General features: G+C 40.9%; 1 protein-coding gene across 1 annotated transcript in view; it reads right to left on the bottom strand.

Annotated features, from left to right (window-relative positions):
* The window catches only part of LOC128652423 (protein argonaute-3), a 382994-nt gene that overhangs the window by 126827 nt on the left and 232576 nt on the right, over positions 1-23591 (bottom strand). The window contains exons 12-16 of the mRNA XM_053705360.1: positions 20569-20702; positions 19275-19459; positions 16263-16422; positions 4248-4338; positions 3916-4110 (exon numbers count right to left, since the gene is read on the bottom strand). Coding sequence (XP_053561335.1) covers positions 3916-4110; positions 4248-4338; positions 16263-16422; positions 19275-19459; positions 20569-20702 — 765 coding nt within the window. The remainder of the gene's footprint in view (positions 1-3915; positions 4111-4247; positions 4339-16262; positions 16423-19274; positions 19460-20568; positions 20703-23591) is intronic.

Below are 23591 nucleotides of genomic sequence, written 5' to 3'. Positions count from 1 at the left end.
GGAGGGGCAAAGTTTCCCAAACCTCAAAATGCCTATAAATACACCCCTCACCACACCCGCAAATCAGTTTAACGAATAGCCAAGAAGTGGGGTGATAAGAAAAAAGTGCGAAAGCATATAAATAAGGAATTGGAATAATTGTGCTTTATACAAAAAAATCATAACCACCACAAAAAAAGGGTGGGCCTCATGGACTCTTGCTAATATGAAAGAAATGAATTTATCAGGTAAGTTCTTACATAAATTATGTTTTCTTTCATGTAATTAGCAAGAGTCCATGAGCTAGTGACGTATGGGATAATAAATACCCAAGATGTGGAACTTCCACGCAAGAGTCACTAGAGAGGGAGGGAAAAAATAAAGACAGCCAATTCCGCTGAAAAAACAATCCACACCCCAAAATAAAGTTTTAATCTTATAATGAAAAAAACTGAAATTATAAGCAGAAGTACTTTTCTACCAAAAACTGCTTCAGAAAAAGAAAACACATCAAAATGGTAGAATTTAGTAAAAGTATGTAAAGAAGACCAAGTGGCTGCTTTGCAAATCTGATCAACCGAAGCTTCATTCCTAAACGCCCAGGAAGTAGAAACTGACCTAGTAGAATGAGCTGTAATCCTTTGAGGCGGAGTTTTACCCGACTCGACATAAGCATGATGAATCAAAGATTTTAACCAAGATGCCAAAGAAATGGCAGAGGCCTTCTGACCTTTCCTGGAACCGGAAAAGATAACAAATAGACTAGAAGTCTTTCGGAAATCTTTAGTAGCTTCAACATAATATTTCAAAGCTCTAACTACATCCAAAGAATGCAACGATCTTTCCTTAGAATTCTTAGGATTAGGACATAATGAAGGAACCACAATTTCTCTACTAATGTTGTTACAGTTCACAACTTTAGGTAAAAATTTAAATGAAGTCCGCAACACCGCCTTATCCTGATGAAAAATCAGAAAAGGAGATTCACAAGAAAGAGCAGATAACTCTGAAACTCTTCTAGCAGAAGAGATGGCCAAAAGGAACAGAACTTTCCAAGAAAGTAATTTAATGTCCAGAGAATGCATAGGTTCAAACGGAGGAGCTTGTAAAGCCCCCAGAACCAAATTCAAACTCCAAGGAGGAGAGATTGACTTAATGACAGGTTTTATACGAACCAAAGCCTGTACAAAACAATGAATATCAGGAAGATAAGCAATCTTTCTGTGAAACAACACAGAAAGAGCAGAAATTTGTCCTCTCAAAGAACTTGCAGACAAACCTTTATCCAGACCATCCTGAAGAAATTGTAAAATTCTAGGAATTCTAAAAGAATGCCAGGAAAATTAATGAGAAGAGCACCAAGAAATGTAAGTCTTTCAGACTCTATAATATATCTTCCTAGACACAGATTTACGAGCCTGTAACATAGTATTAATTACGGCGTCAGAGAAACCTCTATGACTGAGAATCAAGCGTTCAATCTCCATACCTTCAAATTTAATGATTTGAGATCCTGATGGAAAAAAGGACCTTGAGATAGAAGGTCTGGTCTTAACGGAAGAGTCCAAGGTTGGCAAGTAGCCATCCGAACAAGATCCGCATATCAAAACCTGTGAGGCCATGCTGGAGCCACCAGCAGAACAAACGAACGCTATTTTAGAATCTTGGAGATCACTCTTGGAAGAAGAACCAGAGGCGGAAAGATATAGGCAGGATGATACTTCCAAGGAAGTGACAATGCATCCACTGCCTCCGCCTGAGGATCCCTGGATCTGGACAGATACCTGGTTAGTTTCTTCATTAGATGAGAGGCCATCAGATATATTTCTGGAAGACCCCAGATTTGAACAATCTGAAGAAACACCTCTGGGTGAAGAGACCATTCGCCCGGATGTAACGTCTGGCGACTGAGATAATCCGCTTCCCAATTGTCTACACCTGGGATGTGAACCGCAGAAATTAGACAGGAGCTGGATTCCGCCCAAGCAAGTATCCGAGATACTTCTTTCATAGCCAGAGGACTGTGAGTCCCCCCTTGATGATTGACATATGCCACGGTTGTGACATTGTCCGTCTGAAAACAAATGAACGATTCTCTCTTCAGAAGAGGCCACGACTGAAGAGCTCTGAAAATCGCACGGAGTTCCAAAATGTTGATGGGTAAGGCAAAGTTGGGTAAGGCAAAGTTTGTAAAAACTGATTTGTGGGTGTGGTGAGGGGTGTATTTATAGGCATTTTGAGGTTTGGGAAACTTTGCCCCTCCTGGTAGGAATGTATATCCCATATGTCACTAGCTCATGGACTCTTGGTAATTACATGAAAGAAAATTGTGTTTTACTTGAAAAGTAATTAAACATGTAGTTTAAAGGAACAGTAAACGCTGGGAAAAAAATGTTAAATAATTCTGCACTATGTGCAGAATTATTTATCATAAGGACAGCCGTACCGTTGGGAAAAAAAATACTGAAATGTTTATGCACACAAATGTTTCCTTATCATTTATGTATAGACACCCTCTTTGGTGCTGCAGTGACACGGGCTCATTGTCTAATCAAAAGTGCCCACCTGTGCCATTCATCTTAATGCAGTGTGCACCTGTGCTGGGTAAAGCAGATAACAGCTCTAACCTAGCGTAGGAGCAAGCTACATTACGTTGAACGGCAGGCATGAACAGGCACACTGTGTCATGTTGTTTGTTTTAAAATGCAGCACCAAAGAGGACGTCTATACATGAACGCTAAGGACACTGGCTGCATAAATGTATGCTTTCACATTATTTGGTACGGCTATCCTTAGGATACATAATTCTGCACAAAATGCAGAATTATGTCATAATTTATTAAACGTTTACTGTACCTTTAAGTTAGCTCCAGAGCACCAATGCACTACTGGGAGCTAGCTGCACATATCTAGCAAGCAGTGTTCCCCTAAGGGCAGTTTTGTGTGCAGCCCAGCAACAGTTAACAAGAGAACCATACCTTGCAGTCTGCATTGTGCAGTGTTTGCTAATTGCAGGGTGTGGTTATCTTATTAACTATTACTGCGAGCCAATGATGAGACAAATGTGTGTAGCCGCCAATCACTAGCTAGTTCCCAGGAGTGCATTGCTGCTACTAAGAATATGTACATATGCTCATCAACAAAGTATCCAAGAAGAACAAAGCACGTGATAATGAAAAGTCTCTTAAAATTGCATGTACTATATGAACTATGGAAAATTTATATTGACTTTCATGTTTCTCTAACAATTTGCATATAATTCTTGTGTTTTACTGTTATTTCTTTGCTATATGTTGTATTTGTAACTGCCTGTTCACGCAACATAGTAAAGAAAACCAATACTTAGCTTTTTACTAAACACAACCATCAGAGAGATTCTTTTTATTTTCAAAATGAAAATCCTTCCTTACAGGCCAAAGATGCTCTATCATATTGTTTTAATCCCTTTTGAACAGGTAAACTCATAGCCAAAGTTGCTCTAGTGAAAACACCCACATTATGCACTAGATAAGCATACAGCCAATGATTCTAGCATACACACATATGCCTGCTTCTCATCTGCTCACTAGCTGTATCCTCATCTATAGTAACTCAGGAGCATAACTTTGACTATATTTAACCCTGTGCAGGTATTGAAAACAAAAACAGAATTTGTAATGTCAAAATAAAGATCTCTATTTTAAAATCTAAATCTAAACAGTTGAAACTTATCCAAGAAAATGTATTTCTGGCATTTTAAATAGACTTGTTTGCGTTAATCTTCTGGTTGGGAATTTCTAGATTCATTATAAGCATTGGTGAAATGAAAGCTATTACATGCATCACTGTACAAGTTCTGGTCAGTAGTAAAGATAGATGCGCCTAGATTAACAGTGTAAAAAATGACCTTTCTTTTTTACATGGCTTCTAATCTTCTCTTCTATAAATAAAACCAACCTGTCTGAATTGTCCCTCGGAGACGCCATCTCGATAAAAGATGATACGTGTTGGTTTAAATCGAGTGGACTTGTAGAACTGGATGAGAAGTTCTCTCACCATAGACGCCAGATCGTGGATGATCTCCTGCCGAGGTCGTTGTACCCTTACAGTAGCACAGTAGCGGCTTGGGTGGGCATCCATACTGCCTACAACCTAAGGATAAAATCCAACATATGCAGAACTCAAGAAGCTTGACAAAAAATACTTATTAAAAGTGGACTTCATTAATGATGATGGTAAATAAATAAAGGTAGGTTATTAAAAAATGGATGAATGAATGAAGCACTTACAGCAGCAATTGAGGGTTTTTTGCCATCCCCAGCGGGTGGATGAGTGACGTCTGCTCCCAAGAAGATAACAGGCTGTTGAAATACAGACGGTCTGAGAAAAAAACAAATAACGTATTTAATCACTGGAAAAAGAAGTATATGTATATTTCTCTTGTAAGGTGCATCCAGTCCACGGATCATCCATTACTTGTGGGATATTCTCATTCCCAACAGGAAGTTGCAAGAGGACACCCACAGCAGAGCTGTAATATAGCTCCTTCCCTAACTGTCATAGCCAGTCATTCTCTTGCAACTCTCAACAAGCTAGGATGTTGTAGGAGAGAGTGGTTAAATATAGCTAATTTATTTTCTTCAATCAAAAGTTTGTTATTTTTAAATAGTACCGGAGTTGTGCTATTTTATCTCAGGCAGTAAATAGAAGAAGAATCTGCCTGAGGTTTCTATGATCTTAGCAGGTTGTAACTAAGATCCATTGCTATTCTCACATATGTCTGAGGGGATTACACAGATGAGGTAACTTCAGCGAGAGAATGGCGTGCAGTTTATTCTGCTATCAGGTATGTGCAGTTATAATTTTTTCTAGAGATGGAAAACACTAGAAAATGCTGCTGATACCGGATTTATGTAAGTTAAGCCTGAATACAGTGATTTAATAACGACTGGTATCATGCTTACTCCCAGGGGTAATACCCTTATTATATTGCAATATAAACGTTTGCTGGCATGTTTAATCGTTTTTATATATGCATTGGTGATAAAACTTTATTGGGGCCTAGTTTTTTCCACATGGCTGGCTTAAATTTTGACTAGAAACAGTTTTACTGAGGCTTTCCACTGTTATAGTATAAAAGTTACAGTTGGTGCAGTTAAAATTACAAACTGTGACATCCAGCTTCCCTCAGGAGTCCCCTGTATGCTATAGGACATCTCTAAAGGGCTCAAAGGCTTTCCAAAGTCGTTTATTGGGGAAGGTAGGACCACAGCTTGCTGTGGCAGTTGGTTGTGACTGTTAAAAAAAAAAAAAAAAAAAAAGTATTTCGTTTTTTTGATCCGTTTTTTGAACTAAGGGGTTAATCATCCATTTGCAAGTGGATGCAATGCTCTGCTAGCCTATTACATACACTGTAAAAATTTCGTTTGATTTACTGCATTTTTTCACTGTTTTTCAAATTCTGACAATTTGTTTCTCTTAAAGGCACAGTACCGTTTTTTTATATTTGCTTGAATGACGAGGGGAAAGTTATGCCGACTAACTCTTCCCACGTGTCAGACCCTTTGACTCCCGCCCAAGGGACTCACACTCAAATGGCGCCAAGTACATCTAGGGCGCCCATAGCGTTTACTTTACAAGACATGGCGGCAGTCATGGATAATACACTTTCAGCGGTATTAGCCAGACTACCTGAACTTAGAGGTTAGCGAGATAGCTCTGGGGTGAGACAAAATGCAGAGCATACTGACGCTTTAAGAACCATGTCTGATACTGCCTCACAATATGCAGACTCTGAGGAAGGAGAGCTTCAGTCAGTGGGTGATGTTAATGACTCAGGAAAGATACCTGATTCTAATATTTCTACATTTAAATTTAAGCTTGAACACCTCTGCGTGTTAATTAGGGAGGTTTTAGCTGCTCTGAATGACTGTGATACCATTGCAGTGCCAGAGAAATTTTGTATACTGGATAAATGCTTTGCAGTGCCGGTGTGTACTGATGTTTTTCCAATACCTAAAAGGTTTACAGAAATTATTAATAAGGAATGGGATAGACCAGGTGTGCCGTTCTCTTCCCCTCCTATTTTCAGAAAAATGTTTTCCAATAGACGCCACCACACGGGACTTATGGCAGACAGTCCCTAAGGTGGAGGGAGCAGTTTCTACTCTAGCAAAGCGTACTACTATCCCTGTCGAGGACAGTTGTGCTTTTTTAGAGCCAATGGATAAAAAATTAGAAGGTTACCTTAAGAAAATATTTATTCAACAAGGTTTTATCCTACAGCCCATTGCATGCATTGCCCCTGTCACTGCTGCTGTGGCGTACTGGTTTGAGTCTCTGGTAGAGGCTTTACAGGTAGAGACTCCATTGGATGACATACTTGGCAAACTTAGAGCACTTAAGCCAATTATTTTATTTCTGATGCCATTGTTCATTTGAATAAACTAACGGCTAAGAATTTTGGTTTTGCTATACAGGCGCGCAGAGCGCTATGGCTTAAATCATGGTCAGCTGACGTGACTTTAAAATCTAAGCTGCTTAACATTCCCTTCAAGGGGCAGACCCTATTCGGGCCTGGTTTGAAGGAGATTATTGCTGATATCACGGGAGGAAAAGGTTGTGCCCTTCCTCAGGACAGGTCCAAATCTAGGGCCAAACAGTCTAATTTTCTTGCCTTTCGAAACTTCAAGGCAGGTGCGGCATCAACTTCCTCTAATAATAAACAAGAGGGAACTTTTGCTCAATCCAAGACGGTCTGGAGACCAAACCAGACCTGGAAAAAAGGTAAGCAGGTAAAAAACATAATTTATGCTTACCTGATAAATTCCTTTCTCCTGTAGTGTAGTCAGTCCACGGGTCATCATTACTTCTGGGATATTAACTCCTCCCCAACAGGAAGTGCAAGAGGATCACCCATGCAGAGCTGCTATATAGCTCCTCCCCTCTACGTCACACCCAGTCATTCGACCGAGAACCAAACGAGAAACTATAGGGTGCAGTGGTGACTGGAGTATAATTTAAAAATTTAGACCTGCCATAAAAAACAGGGCGGGCCGTGGACTGACTACACTACAGGAGAAAGGAATTTATCAGGTAAGCATAAATTATGTTTTCTCCTGTTAAGTGTAGTCAGTCCACGGGTCATCATTACTTCTGGGATACCAATACCAAAGCTAAAGTACACGGATGACGGGAGGGACAGGCAGGATCTTTATACGGAAGGGACCACTGCCTGAAGGACCTTTCTCCCAAAAACAGCCTCCGAAGAAGCAAAAGTGTCAAATTTGTAAAATTTGGAAAAAGTATGAAGAGAAGACCAAGTTGCAGCCTTGCAAATCTGTTCAACAGATGCCTCATTCTTAAAGGCCCAAGTGGAAGCCACAGCTCTAGTAGAATGAGCTGTAATTCTTTCAGGAGGCTGCTGTCCAGCAGTCTCATAGGCTAAACGTATTATGCTACGAAGCCAAAAAGAGAGAGAGGTAGCAGAAGCTTTTTGACCTCTCCTCTGTCCAGAATAAACGACAAACAGGGAAGAAGTTTGGCGAAAATCTTTAGTTGCCTGTAAATAAAATTTCAGGGCACGGACTACATCTAGATTGTGCAGAAGTCGTTCCTTCTTTGAAGAAGGGTTAGGACACAATGATGGAACAACAATCTCTTGATTGATATTCTTGTTAGTGACAACCTTAGGTAAGAACCCAGGTTTAGTACGCAGAACTACCTTATCTGAATGAAAAATCAGATACGGAGAATCACAATGTAAGGCTGATAACTCAGAGACTCTACGAGCCGAGGAGATAGCCATTAAAAACAGAACTTTCCAAGATAACAATTTAATATCAATGGAATGAAGGGGTTCAAACGGAACACCCTGTAAAACGTTAAGAACTAAATTTAAGCTCCATGGTGGAGCAACAGTTTTAAACACAGGCTTAATCCTGGCCAAAGCCTGGCAAAAAGCCTGAACGTCTGGAACTTCTGACAGACGTTTGTGTAAAAGAATGGACAGAGCTGAGATCTGTCCCTTTAATGAACTAGCAGATAAACCCTTTTCTAAACCCTCTTGTAGAAAAGACAATATCCTAGGAATCCTAACCTTACTCCATGAGTAACTCTTGGATTCGCACCAATGTAAGTATTTACGCCATATTTTATGGTAAATCTTTCTGGTAACAGGTTTCCTAGCCTGTATTATGGTATCAATTACTGACTCCGAAAATCCACGCTTTGATAAAATCAAGCGTTCATTTTCCAAGCAGTCAGCTTCAGAGAAATTAGATTTTGATGTTTGAAAGGACCCTGAATTAGAAGGTCCTGTCTCAGAGGCAGAGACCAAGGTGGACAGGATGACATGTCCACTAGATCTGCATACCAGGTCCTGCGTGGCCACGCAGGCGCTATTAGAATCACCGATGCTCTCTCCTGTTTGATCCTGGCAATCAATCGAGGAAGCAGCGGGAAGGGTGGAAACACATAAGCCATCCCGAAGGTCCAAGGTGCTGTCAAAGCATCTATCAGGACCGCTCCCGGGTCCCTGGATCTGGACCCGTAACAAGGGAGCTTGGCGTTCTGGCGAGACGCCATGAGATCTATCTCTGGTTTGCCCCAAAGTCAAAGTATTTGGGCAAAGACCTCCGGATGAAGTTCCCACTCCCCCGGATGAAAAGTCTGACGACTTAGAAAATCCGCCTCCCAGTTCTCCACTCCAGGAATGTGGATCGCTGACAGGTGGCAAGAGTGAGACTCTGCCCAGCGAATTATCTTTGATACTTCCATCATCGCTAGGGAGCTTCTTGTCCCTCCTTGATGGTTGATGTAAGCTACAGTCGTGATGTTGTCCGACTGAAACCTGATGAACCCCCGAGTTGTTAACTGAGGCCAAGCCAGAAGGGCATTGAGAACTGCTCTCAATTCCAGAATGTTTATTGGAAGGAGACTCTCCTCCTGAGTCCATGATCCCTGAGCCTTCAGGGAATTCCAGACAGCGCCCCAACCTAGTAGGCTGGCGTCTGTTGTTACAATTGTCCAATCTGGTCTGCTGAATGGCATCCCCCTGGACAGATGTGGCCGAGAAAGCCACCATAGAAGAGAATTTCTGGTCTCTTGATCCAGATTCAGAGTAGGGGACAAATCTGAGTAATCCCCATTCCACTGACTTAGCATGCACAATTGCAGAGGTCTGAGATGTAGGCGTGCAAAGGGAACTATGTCCATTGCCGCTACCATTAAGCCGATCACCTCCATGCATTGAGCCACTGACGGGTGTTGAATGGAATGAAGGACACGGCAAGCATCTTGAAGCTTTATTAACCTGCCTTCTGTCAGGTAGATCTTCATTTCTACAGAATCTATAAGAGTCCCCAAGAAGGGAACTCTTGTGAGTGGAAAGAGAGAACTTTTCTCTTCGTTCACCTTCCACCCATGCGACCTTAGAAAAGCCAGTACTAACTCTGTATGAGACTTGGCAGTTTGAAAGCTTGACGCTTGTATCAGAATGTCGTCTAGGTACAGAGCCACCGAAATACCTTGCGGTCTTAATACCGCCAGAAGAGCGCCCAGAACCTTCTTGGAGCCGTAGCCAATCCGAATGGAAGAGCTACAAACTGGTAATGCCTGTCTAGGAAGGCAAACCTTAGATACGGGTAATGATCTTTGTGAATCGGTATGTGAAGGTAAGCGTCCTTTAAATCCACTGTGGTCATGTACTGACCCTTTTGGATCATGGGTAAGATTGTCCGGATAGTTTCCATTTTGAACGATGGAACTCTTAGGAATTTGTTTAGGATCTTTAAATCCAATATTGGTCTGAAGGTTCCCTCTTTTTTGGGAACCACAAACAGATTTGAGTAAAACCCTTGTCCGTGTTCCGACCGCGGAACTGGGTGGATCACTCCCATTAGCAAAAGGTCTTGTACACAGCGTAGAAACGCCTCTTTCTTTATCTGGTTTGTTGACAACCTTGAAAGGTGAAATCTCCCTTGTGGAGGAGAAGCTTTGAAGTCCAGAAGATATCCCTGAGATATGATCTCCAACGCCCAGGGATCCTGGACATCTCTTGCCCAAGCCTGGGCGAAGAGAGAGAGTCTGCCCCCCACTAGATCCGTTTCCGGATTGGGGGCCCTCACTTCATGCTGTCTTAGGGGCAGCAGCAGGTTTTCTGGCCTGCTTGCCCTTGTTCCAGGTCTGGTTAGGTTTCCAGCCTTGTCTGTAGCGAGCAACAGCTCCTTCCTGTTTTGGAGCAGAGGAAGTTGATGCTGCTCCTGTCTTGAAGTTACAAAAGGCACGAAAATTAGACTGTCTAGCCCTTGGTTTGGCTCTGTCTTGAGGCAGGGCATGGCCTTTACCTCCCGTAATATCAGCGATAATTTCTTTCAAACCGGGCCCGAATAATGTCTGCCCCTTGAAAGGTATGTTAAGTAATTTAGATTTAGAAGTTACATCAGCTGACCAGGATTTTAGCCACAGCGCTCTGCGCGCCTGAATGGCGAATCCGGAATTCTTAGCCGTAAGTTTAGTTAAATGTACTACGGCATCAGAAATAAATGAATTAGCTAGCTTAAGGGTTTTAAGCTTGTGTGTAATCTCATCTAATGGAGCTGAGTCAAGGGTCTCTTCCAGAGACTCAAACCAAAATGCTGCCGCAGCCGTGACAGGCGCAATGCATGCAAGGGGTTGCAATATAAAACCTTGTTGAACAAACATTTTCTTAAGGTAACCCTCTAACTTTTTATCCATTGGATCTGAAAAGGCACAGCTATCCTCCACCGGGATAGTGGTACGCTTAGCTAAAGTAGAAACTGCTCCCTTCACCTTAGGGACCGTTTGCCATAAGTCCCGTGTGGTGGCGTCTATTGGAAACATCTTTCTGAATATAGGAGGGGGTGAGAAAGGCACACCGGGTCTATCCCACTCCTTAGTAACAATTTCAGTAAGTCTCTTAGGTATAGGAAAAACGTCAGTACTCGTCTGTACCGCAAAATATTTATCCAACCTACACATTTTCTCTGGTATTGCAACTGTGTTACAATCATTCAGAGCCGCTAACACCTCCCCTAGTAATACACAGAGGTTTTCCAGCTTAAACTTAAAATTTGAAATGTCTGAATCCAGTTTATTTGGATCAGATCCGTCACCCGCAGAATGAAGCTCTCCGTCCTCATGTTCTGCAAATTGTGACGCAGTATCTGACATGGCCCTAATATTATCAGCGCACTCTGTTCTCACCCCAGAGTGATCTCGCTTACCTCTAAGTTCTGGTAATTTAGACAAAACTTCAGTCATAACATTAGCCATGTCCTGTAGTGTGATTTGTAATGGCCGCCCTGAAGTACTCGGCGTTACAATATCACGCACCTCCCGAGCGGGAGATGCAGGTACTGACACGTGAGGCAAGTTAGTCGGCATAACTTCCCCCTCGTTGTTTGGTGAATGATGTTCAATTTGTACAGAATGACTTTTATTTAAAGTAGCATCAATGCAATTAGTACATAAATTTCTATTGGGCTCCACCTTGGCTTTTGCACATATAGCACAGAGATATTCCTCTGAGTCAGACATGTTTAACAAACTAGCAATTAAACTAGCAAGCTTGGAAATACTTTTCACTCAATTTACAAGTAATATGAAAAACGCACTGTGCCTTTAAGAAGCACAGAAAAAAATTATGACAGTTGAATAACAATGAACCGGAGAAATTATAAAAACCAAATTTTTCCCGGTAAAGGCATAAATTTAGCAAAGGATTGCCCCCATTAGCAATGGATAACTATCCCTTAATAGCAGAAAAAATGTACAAAATATAAACGTTTTTTATCACAGTCAAAGCACAATCTCACAGGTCTGCTGTGAGTGATTACCTCCCTCAAAATAATTTTTGAAGACCCTTGAGCTCTGTAGAGACGATCCGGATCATGCAGGGAGAAAAACAGACTTTTGACTGAATTTCTGACGCGTAGCAAAAGCGCCAAAATAGGCCCCTCCCCCTCACACACAGCAGTGAGGGAAGTTCAGTAAACTGTCTTAAATTAAAATAAACGACAGCCAAGTGGAAAAACAGTGCCCAAAACAATTTTTCACCCAGTACCTCAGATAATTAAACGATTTAGCATGCCAGCAAAAACGTTTAAAATCAAATAACATGAATTGTCATTAAACAGCCTGTTGCTAGACGTTCCCACTGCAAGTTAGGCTAAAAGTTATATGCATATAGTATTATCCCAGTGAAGTGCCATTCCCCAGAATACTGAAGTGTACACATATCTACATAACAGCCTGATACCAGTTGCTACTACTGCATTTAAGGCTGAACTTACATTATATCGGTATTGGCAGTATTTTCTCAGTCAATTCCATTCCTCAGAAAATAATATACTGCAACATACCTCTTTGCAGGTGAACCTGCCCGCTGTCCCCTGATCTGAAGTTTACCTCACTCCTCAGAATGGCCGAGAACAGCAAAATGAATCTTAGCTACGCCGGCTAAAATCATCCAAAGACTCAGGTAGATTCTTCTTCAAATTCTACCTGAGAAGGAACAACACACTCCGGTGCTGTTTTAAAATAACAAACTTTTGATTGAAGATATAAAAACTAAGTATAATCACCACAGTCCTCTCACACATCCTATCTATTAGTTGGGTGCAAGAGAATGACTGGGTGTGACGTAGAGGGGAGGAGCTATATAGCAGCTCTGCTTGGGTGATCCTCTTGCACTTCCTGTTGGGGAGGAGTTAATATCCCAGAAGTAATGATGACCCGTGTACTGACTACACTTAACAGGAGAAAAAGCCTGCTGCTGCCTCTAAGACAGCATGAAGGAATGACCCCCTATCCGGTAATGGATCTAGTAGGGGGCAGACTTTCACTCTTCGCCCAGGCGTGGGCAAGAGATGTTCAGGATCCCTGGGCGCTGGAAATTATATCCCAGGGATATTTTCTGGACTTCAAAGCTTCCCCCCCAAAAGGGAGATTTCACCTTTCACAATTATCTGCAAACCAGATAAAGAGTGAGGCATTCTTACACTGTGTACGAGACCTCCTAGTTATGGGAGTGATCCATCCAGTTCCAAAGGAGGAACAGGAACAGGGTTTTTACTCAAATCTGTTTGTGGTTCCCAAAAAAGAGGGAACCTTCAGACTGATTTTGGATTTAAAGATCTTAAACAAATTCCTCAAAGTTCCGTCGTTCAAGATGGAAACTATTCGTACCATCCTACCACTGATCCAGGAGGGTCAATATATGACTACAGTGGATCTAAAGGATGCTTATCTTCACATTCCGATACACAAAGATCATCATCGGTTTCTCAGGTTTGCCTTTCAAGACAGGCATTACCAGTTGTAGCTCTTCCCTTTGGATTAGCTACAGCCCCAAGAATCTTTACAAATGTTCTAGGGTTGCTTTTGGCAGTCCTAAGGCCGCAGGGCATAGCAGTAGCCCCTTATTTAGACGACATCCTGATACAGGCGTCAAACTTCCAAATTGCCAAGTCTCATACGGACGTAATACTGGCATTTCTGAGGTCGCATGGGTGGAAAGTGAACGAGGAAAAGGGTTCTCTATTCCCACTCACAAGAGTTTCCTTTCTAGGGACTCTGATAGATTCTGTAGAAATGAAAATTTACCTTGACGGAGTCCAGGTTATCAAAGCTTCTAAATTCCTGTCGGGTTCTTCATTCCATTCCGCGCCCTTTGGTGGCTCAGTGTATGGAAGTAATCGGCTTAATGGTAGCGGCAATGGACATAGTGCCGTTTGCACGCTTACATCTCAGACCGCTGCAACTATGCAGGCTCAGTCAGTGGAGCGGGGATTACACAGATTTGGCCCCTCAACTGAATCTGGACCAAGAGACCAGGGATCCTCTTCCCTGGTGGCTATCTCGGGTCCATCTGTCCAAAGGTATGACCTTCGCAGGCCAGATTGGACTATTGTAACAACAAATGCCAGCCTTTTAGGTTGGGGTGCAGTCTGGAACTCCCTGAAGGCTCAGGGATTGTGGACTCAGGAGGAGTCTCTCCTTCCAATAAATATTCTGGAACTAAGAGCGATATTCAAGGCTCTTCAGGTTTGGCCTCAGTTAGCAACTCTGAGGTACATCAGATTTCAGTCGTTCAACATCACGACTCTAGCTTACATCAACCATCGAGGGGGAACAAGAAGTTCCCTAGAGATGTTAGAAGTTTCAAAAATAATTGGGCAGAGATTCACTCTTGCCACCTATCAGCTATCCATATCCCAGGTGTAGAGCACTGGGAGGCGGATTTTCTAAGTCGTCAGACTTTTCATCCGGGAGAGTGGGAACTCCATCCGGAGGTATTTTCACAACTGATTCTCCGTTGGGGCAAACCAGAACTGGATCTCATGGCGTCTCGCCAGAATGCCAAGCTTCCGTGTTACGGATCCAGGTCCAGGGATCCCAAGGCGACACTGATAGATACTCTAGCAGCGCCCTGGTCTTTCAACCTGGCTTATGTGTTTCCACCGTTTCCTCTGCTCCCTTGACTGATTGCCAAGATCAAGCAGGAGAGAGCATCGGTGATTCTGATAGCACCTGCGTGGCCACGCAGGACCTGGTATGCAGATCTAGTGGACATGTCATCCTTTCCACCATGGTCTCTGCCTCTGAGACAGGACCTTCTACTTCAGGGTCCTTTCAACCATCCAAATCTAATTTCTCTGAGGCTGACTGCCTGGAGATTGAATGCTTGATTTTATCAAAGCGTGGCTTCTCCGAGTCAGTTATTGATACCTTAATACAGGCAGGAAAGCCTGTCACCAGGAAAATTTACCATAAGGTATGGCGTAGATATCTTTATTGGTGTGAATCCAAGGGTTACTCATGGAGTAAGGTCAGGATTCCTAGGATTTTATCTTTTCTCCAAGAAGGTTTGGAAAAAGGATTGTCAGCTAGTTTCTTAAAGGGACAGATTTTTGCTCTGTCTATTCTTTTGCACTAGCATCTGGCAGATGTTCCAGACGTTCAGGCATTTTGTCAGGCTTTAGTTTGAATCAAGCCTGTGTTTAAACCTGTTGCTCCACCATGGAGCTTAAACTTGGTTCTTAAGGTTCTTCAAGGAGTTCCGTTTGAATCTCTTCATTCCATAGATATCAAACTTTTATCTTGGAAAGTTCTTTTTTTTTTTTTTTTTGGTAGCTATTTCCTCGGCTCGTAGAGTCTCTGAGCTATCTGCCTTACAATGTGATTCTCCTTATCTGATTTTTCATACGGATAAGGTAGTCCTGCGTACCAAACCTGGGTTCTTACCTAAGGTGGTATCTAACAAGAATATCAATCAAGAGATTGTGGTTCCATCCTTGTGTTACACAATCTGGACGTGGTCTGTGCTTTAAAGTTTTACTTACAAGCTACTAAAGATTTTCGTCAAACATCTGCTTTGTTTGTTGTCTACTCTGGACAGAGGAGAGGTCAAAAGGCTTTGGCAACCTCTTTTTCTTTTTGGCTAAGAAGCTTAATCCGCTTAGCCTATGAGACTGCTGGACAGCAGCCTCCTGAAAGGATTACAGCTCATTCCACTAGAGCTGTGGCTTCCACTTGGGCCTTTAAAAATGAGGCTTCTGTTGAACAGATTTGCAAGGCGGCGACTTGGTCTTCGCTTCATACTTTTTCAAAATTTTACAAATTTGATACTTTTGCTTCTTCGGAGGCTATATTTGGGAGAAAGGTTTTACAGTCAGTGGTTCCTTCCATTTAAGTTCCTGCCTTGTCCCTCCCTTCATCCGTGTACTTTAGCTTTGGTATTGGTATCCCACAAGTAATGGATGATCCGTGGACTGGATACACCTTACAAGAGAAAACACAATTTATGCTTACCTGATAAATTTATTTCTCTTGTGGTGTATCCAGTCCACGGCCCGCCCTGTCATTTTAAGGCAGGTAATTTTTAAATTTAAACTACAGTAACCACTACACCCTATGGTTCCTCCTTTCTCGGCTTGTTTTCGGTCGAATGACTGGCTATGACAGTTAGGGGAGGAGCTATATTACAGCTCTGCTGTGGGTGTCCTCTTGCAACTTCCTGTTGGGAATGAGAATATCCCACAAGTAATGGATGATCAGTGGACTGGATACACCACAAGAGAAATAAATTTATCAGGTAAGCATAAATTGTGTTTTTTCTACAGAAACATATCTGAGATATATATATATATATATATATATATATATATATATATATATATATATATATATATATATATATATATATATATATATATATATATATATATACTTCAGGTTTATGTCAATCCCAATCAGAAAGCAAATAATTGAGAAAGTCGTACCGTTGATGTGGAACAAGGATATTGTTGATCCCTCCCAGTTTGACATTAATCTTTAGGCACAGGTTTGAGAGGGTCTGAGGAGATGTTTTAATTACATTCTTTACTTGAACGCACTGAGTAGCCATCCCCAGCAAAGTGTCCCCAACACGCTTTACTTCAGCTAGAAAAAAAAAAAGAAAAAAAATGTTAAGGTGGCTCATCAGATGTCAATCGTGTTACCAGCTCACCAAAACAAGACCATGATGTATTTATAGCTGTGCGTAATGAGCGGCACTCAAACAACTAGCACACAGTGTGTTAAAACAGTTTTCCAGACACACGTCTTTAAACGCCCTCAATGGATCAGATATTTAAGCCTTTGCTTGCTTGTGCTAATAATTGGTTTAGTCAATGCAACTAATTCATCTCTTCTCAGGAAAGAAAATCCTTTTGAATTTCCTAAGGGCATTTGAGGATTTGAACAGGGAACCTCAGTAGCAATATACATGCAATAAACTTCACCAGACTCTACAGGGTGAGCAAAGTACGTGCGACAACCATTAAATGCATAAGCTTGACAAGCGACATACAGTAATAAAATAGTAAACAGTTTACTGTATTTACAAAAGATACAAGAGCAAAACATCTAAATACCATCCAAACGAACCTTGTCATCCGTATGCAAAAGCAGCCGGTAAACAAACTAATTTTTTTTTAATCTGAAACAAATGCAAAGTGAAAGTTGTTCACATTTAAACTGAAACTAATACAGCAGGTAAAGTATTAGCCAATGAGCATTAATGGGAAGTACCAGTCATCTAGGTAATAGTAAAAATGAACTTTTAGCCAATGAGAATTTGAAGGAAGCAGATACATTATACTACTGTATTAGGTTCAGTTTGCATTGGAAGTTTTTACTTTGCATTCAGAAAAAAGGTCAATATGCTTAAATACTGCTCTATCTTATGAATTGTACAAAAAAGGGCAAAATTTACCATGATTGCAGGTGGACAGATTGACAAGTAGAGAAGAGCTTTCTCGTGCAATGCTGTCCCCTACTTTTGGTTGCTGAAAGCAGGGCATGTCAATGACACTGAACAAGCGAGTGAGAGGGGGAAAAAAAGCAGTTCCTGTTTCTTAAATTTGTGGCCGCAAGGAGTGCAAAGCCTCAAAAGCTTAATACTTATGTATTTTGTTTGTTTAGTTAATGAATGCATTTCAGATAATATTAGTTCAAATGTATTATTTGTTTCCAACACAAATGACAAACCAATAACAAAAACACATTTTGCACTTTTACTATAAAAGGATGCTCTCCATTACCCCTTAAAGGTGCTGGTTAAATAAGTTCCACATCTTCATACTGGGCACCACCATCTTGTGGTATTATCATGTGACAGAAGTGGTGCATATTTACTTATAAGTGAAGTTACACATATATACATACATACAAGGCTCAAAAATAGCACTCGCCCTCTCGCCATTGGCGAGTGAAATTTGAGAAGGGCGAGTAAGTTTCCAGTAATGAAACGATGAAATGTGATTGGTGATCTGCAGTATTGTTTCATTATTTTATTACAATATTAGCCATCATATTTTATTACATTATCAGCCGTCATATTTCTTTTACATATTTAGCCGTCATATTTTATTATTACATAGCCGTGTAGCTTTGAGAGTGTATAAGGCGCTTGACAGTGACATCATCAGCAAGAGACAGAGACGTGATGTCGGATACAGTGAAGAGATGTGTACAATCCCTACTATACAATCATCCAAAGTAAGTGCGGCAAGAGACCAGCGTTAAAGGCTAAATCTTAACTTTTATTCAAGTACATCACAAATGAGTGCCGGTGTGGCAAAGGACTTGCGTTTCAGCTCATGTCTTACTCATACGGTATATACGTAAGGCATGAGCTGGAACGCAAGTCCTTTGCTACACCGGTGATGGGTGGAATCAGAAGTGGCGAGTAACATTTTGGCCTGGCAAGCAGCTTAGGATTTGATATTTACAATCTGCTGCCCATCGCTGCGTGACTTGCCCCCTTCACTGTACTAGTTCTCATGCAGTGTTCTGCAAAGCTTCCCTGCAATGTGAACGTGAGGTCGCGTTCGCATTGCACCTAACTTGTAATACCAGCACACATTTGCGTGCGTTTGTATTACTAAGTGGAACACAAATATCGCTTTCGCAGAAGAAATATTTTGTGCAACACTTATAATCTAGCCCAAAGCTGGCAAAAAAAGGCAAATGCAGCAATCAAAATATGGTGTGATATAAAGCATACAGTGAAGCAAACCACACAACAACAGGAGCAAATTAAAAGGGATAGAAAGGTCAAAAATGAAATGTGCATAAATGCACTTTTTATACTTCCATTAGCAAAAAAAAAGATGACCTGTATTGCTTCTGTGAAGACGTAATCTGTGTCATATAAGCAACCACTGACTCTTTGAGATGAGGTGGTGTTTGAATACTGGCGCACGGCCCTCACAGGATATGTGCGTATGCTGCAGAAAAACAGTAATAACTTTTATTAGAAGCATTTTTGCTAATGGAAGTATATTGCAAAAATGCTTCTATTTCAAATTGAAATGCACCTATACGCATTTTACTTTTGACCTTTTTATTACTTTAATTATGTTAATATGCATAAGCTGGAAACAGACTTGCTATGACCGAACATAACAGTGTACTTTGGAAGACAAACAACAAACCAATAAGGATCTCGCTCACTCACTACGCGCACACATAAGCAGCACAGTTTAAATTTGATACAGTGTTACAAAAAACATCCCAAATTAGGAATCACAGCAGATGTACATAGTATTTGCATATTAATATCAGGAGGTTAAAAGCTGTAGCAGTACTGTCAAATATTTTCAGAAGAAAGTATTTTTATGTCCTGTTTACAATGTCAGTTAACAGATTTATTTATTTATTTATTTATTTTAAAACAACTATTAACACTGATTTATGTGGATTACACAATTTCCAGTAAATTCAAAACCTGCAGCATGTAAGCTCCCTACCGTATACTGGAGTTTTTCCTGGCAGGATGACTATAATGAGCTGAAGCCCAGAGTAAGTGTTTTTGAGGTGTCTGAACATGGGTTCCACGCTGTCGGCGCCCTGCGCGTATTTACAGAAACATGGCTGGCCCTGTATAGGCATCCCAGCATCCTTTGAGATCTTTCTCAGCTGGTCTGTGAATCCCCTAGAGAAAATGATCACAATGTAATAAGTGATTACCCTCTATTACACACTTCGCCCAATATATAATGGGAAGACATACAGACATTGGTGAAAGTGATGGTAAATTTTACATGTTTTAAAATCAGGTCCAGAATCTAAGCGATATTTCAGAGGGACTTTAATTAATCAGGTCTAATGAAGACTCACTGTATCTTACTTTTTAACCTAGCTGTGCCATTCTAATACCCCACGCTCCAGCCACCCACATCAAAACTCATATTTTTTTTCTCCAATCAGCGCTCTAGCTACAAAAAAGTGATGTACACCTAGAGTGCTGATTGGAGAACAATTCAAACCGTCACCAAAAAAATGAGTTTTGAAGTGGGCGGCTGGAGCTTGGAGTATTAGATTTGCACGGCTTGATTCAAAAGTAAGTTACATCCCATCTTTTTTAGAAGTGATCAGTTAAAGGCCCTGTAAAATATCGCTTGGATTCCGGACCGGAAATATGTACAGTTTACAATCACTTTAAGTGAAAAAGACAAAATGTAACCATGTGCTAGTCATAGTAAAATATAGCAATATTAATTATATATACACAAAAAATGGTTCTCCAATAAAAATCGCTCAGACAGCTATTGTGCAGTACTTTGAACATAGCCAGCTGACCTCACATTTACTACCATAAATATGCATATTTAAATAGGTGTTTGTCTCTATCACCTGCTTGTGCTTTCTTATGTTAAAGGGACTACAGACCCCAAGCAAGTCTGCAATACATTAGTGTTATATTAGCTACATGCTATTAGTAAACTCCGTTCTACCAAGAACTTGAGGAAAATAGTATGTGTTATGTATCTACATACTGTACATTAGAATTCCATTTTAAATACAAAGATCACTACATTTTCCCATGTATAGAATACAAATACACTTTATATAAAATGCTTGTAAAGTGTTCCATTTTACTTTTTAAAATTATCTCTGGAATTTCAGTAATAAGATTGTCACCCAAAATATTATCAGAGCAAAACTACAACCCTGTTAGTGCCCTTCATTTGAGTATATTCCATAAATAGAATGTGACAAGTTTACACAGCATAGATGAAAACACATTTATTATTGCCTTACTTCAAGATCTCTTCTCTGCATTGTCTCTGTGTTGCAAAACATGCGATGGCCCACATTTTGATTTCTACCCCTGTGTGAAACTGCTTTCCTCGCATGTCCCAAACACCATGGCTTGGCGTTGCCACGGTCCGATTCTTCATGATGTAAATAGGGGGGGGAAAAAGGTGACATAATTGGTCATATTTATGTGTTATTACCCTTGGTGTAGAACAATTCAACATATACAATGTATTTATTTTTAATTTATAAAAGGTAATATTGTAGTGTAATCCCTGAATTATAGGGAAAAGTCTGTTCTTTGACAAATGGATTTTGATTGGATCCACACATACAGTACAGTGTTCTCCCCAGGACCTTTTTAGTGGGTGCACAACTCGGCTGATTTTACTGACCACCCGGCTAAACTTTTAGCCAAAATTATAGTGATGGTATATCGTAGCGTTTGTGAAACGCTAAGATTTACCAGTGGAACAAATAAAGAGGACTTTCAGTCATGAAGTATAAAATACTTTATGCTGAAAGTTCCTTTTTTAATTGTAGTGAGAGTCCACAATCCTTTCTCTTGGAAACCAATACTCAAGCTGTGGAGTCCACGAATCAATGAATGGGAGGGAAACAAAAGGTAAGGCCTGAAGAACCTTCCTATCAAATGCAGCCTCCACTGTGGCAAAAAACATCAACATGATAAAACTTTGTAAAAAGTGTGAAGAGAAGACCAAGTTGCAGCCTTGCAAATTTGTTCTACAGAGGCCTCATTCTTAAAGGCCCAGGAAGTAAAAACCAAAAGAGTATAATGAGCAGTAATCCTAACAGGTGGATCTTTTCCATCTTACAAGTAAGCTCTGCAAATTATACTCTTCAACCAAAAGGACAAAGACACCGCCGTAGCCTTTTGGCCTTTCCGTTTACCGGAGAACAATACAAATAAACTGGAAGACTGACGAAAATCCTTTGTTGCTTATAGGTAAAACTTTAAAGCCCTTACTACGTCCAAATTATGTAGTAATCTCTTCTGTAGAGATTTAGGATTAGGACACAATGAAGAAACAACTATTTCCTGATTAATATTCTCAGCTGACACTACTTTAGGAAGAAAACCGGATTTCGTTCTTAAAACAATCTTATCTTGATGGAACACTAAATAAGGAACCTCCCAAGAAAGAGCAGATAATTCAGATACTCTTTGTGCTGAATAAATGGCCAACAAGAAAAGTACCTTCCAAGAAAGTAACTTTATATCCAAATTGAGGATGTTGCAAAACCTTCAGAACCAAATTCAAAACTCCACGGGGAAGTTGAAGAGTCGATTACTAGCCTGATTCTGCTTAGAGCCTGAACAAAAGACTGAATATCAGGTAACCAAGTCAACTTTCTGTGTAACCGGACAGACAGAGCTGAAATTTGACCTTTTAGAGAACCAGCAGCAAGTTCCTTATCAAGAACCTCCTGCAAAAACTGGAGAATTCTTGGAATTTGCACAGAATTCCAGGAATAACCTTGTTAAGAACACAAGGAAAAATAAACCTTCCACACCTTGTGGTAAATCATTCTAATAACAAGCTTACAAGCCTGAATAAGAGTATCAATAACAGTCTGAGAAACCTCTCTGAGCAAGAATCAATCTTTCAATATCCACACAGATAGGTTGAGAAATTGAAGGTTTTGATAGAATAGAACCTAAGATAAAAAGTCTGATCTCAGAGGCAGACGCCAAGAAGTCGCTCTGGACATTTCCACCAGATCCGCGTACCAAGTCCTGCAAGGCCACGCTGGAGCTATGAGAGTAGACTGAACATTCTCCTGCTTGAGGCGTGCTACCACTCGTGGGAGAAGCGCAATTGGAAAAAAGAAAGTATAGGAGATCTTACTGCTAAGGAGAGGTCAAGGCATCTATAAGTTCTGCCTGGACATCCCTCAACCTCGAACTGTACCACAGTAGTTTGTGATTCGGATTGAGAAGCCATGAGATCTATTTCTGGTACCCTCCACCTGGTCACAACATAGTCAAAAACCTCTTCATTGAGAGATCACTACCCAGAATGAAGAGTCTGACGACTCAAATAATCTGCCTACCAGTTTTCCATGCCTGGGATATGAATAACTGATATAGCACACTGATACTTTTCCACCCAAGACAGGATGCGAGACACCTACTGCATGGCTAGGAAACTCTTTGTTCCCACTTGATGATTTATGTACGCTACTGTCATCACATTGTCAAATCAAATAATTGGGACTGAGCATAGGAGTAGCCAAGCCTGTAAAGCATTGGAGATTGCTCTGTACTCTAGAATATTAACAGGTAATAAAGTCTCCTGAGGAGACCAAACCCCTTGGGCTCTGCTGACCCCATACTGCGCCCCATCCCAAAATAATGGTGTCCATGGTGATTATCTCCCATGCTGGAAGAAGAAAATGAATGCCCATAGGAACTGGATGAGGAGCTATCCACCACCTCAGAGACTGTCTGGTAAAATTATCTAATTTTATCAGTGGTGACAGATCTAAATAGTCTCCATTCCACTGCCATAGCATGCACAATTGCAGAGTTCTCAGATGTAATCTCGCAAAAAGGATGAAGTCTGACAAGGCCAACGTAAGGCCCACTACTTCAATACACTGAGCCACAGAAGGAGGATTATTCTGAAGGTCTGACAAGCTGACTGAAGTTTTCAGAACTTTTGGAAACGTTGATTATCCAACTTCTCTGTGTGAGAGATTGCTAAAAGTAAAGATGGCGCTTGAACCAAGATATTGTCCAGGTAAGGAGCACTGCTTTTCCCTGGAGTCAAATTATCAATATAAGAGTTGCCAGAAACTTGGTAAAGATTCTGGGCACCGTGGCTAACCCGAAAGGCAGACCCGTGGTGGTTTCGATGAATAGGAATGTGAAGGTATGCGTCATTCAGATCTATTTTAGACTGTACCAAGGGAAGAATTGATAGGATGGGTTCCATCTTGAAAGACGGTACCCGTAGAAATTTGTTCAAAGTCTTTAGCTACGTGCCCTCCTTTATTGGAAC

The sequence above is a fragment of the Bombina bombina genome, chromosome 3 (assembly GCF_027579735.1).
Source record: "Bombina bombina isolate aBomBom1 chromosome 3, aBomBom1.pri, whole genome shotgun sequence".
NCBI lineage: Eukaryota > Metazoa > Chordata > Amphibia > Anura > Bombinatoridae > Bombina > Bombina bombina.
The sequence above is the reverse complement of the archived record's forward strand: the minus strand, read 5'-3'. Positions and strand labels throughout refer to the sequence as shown.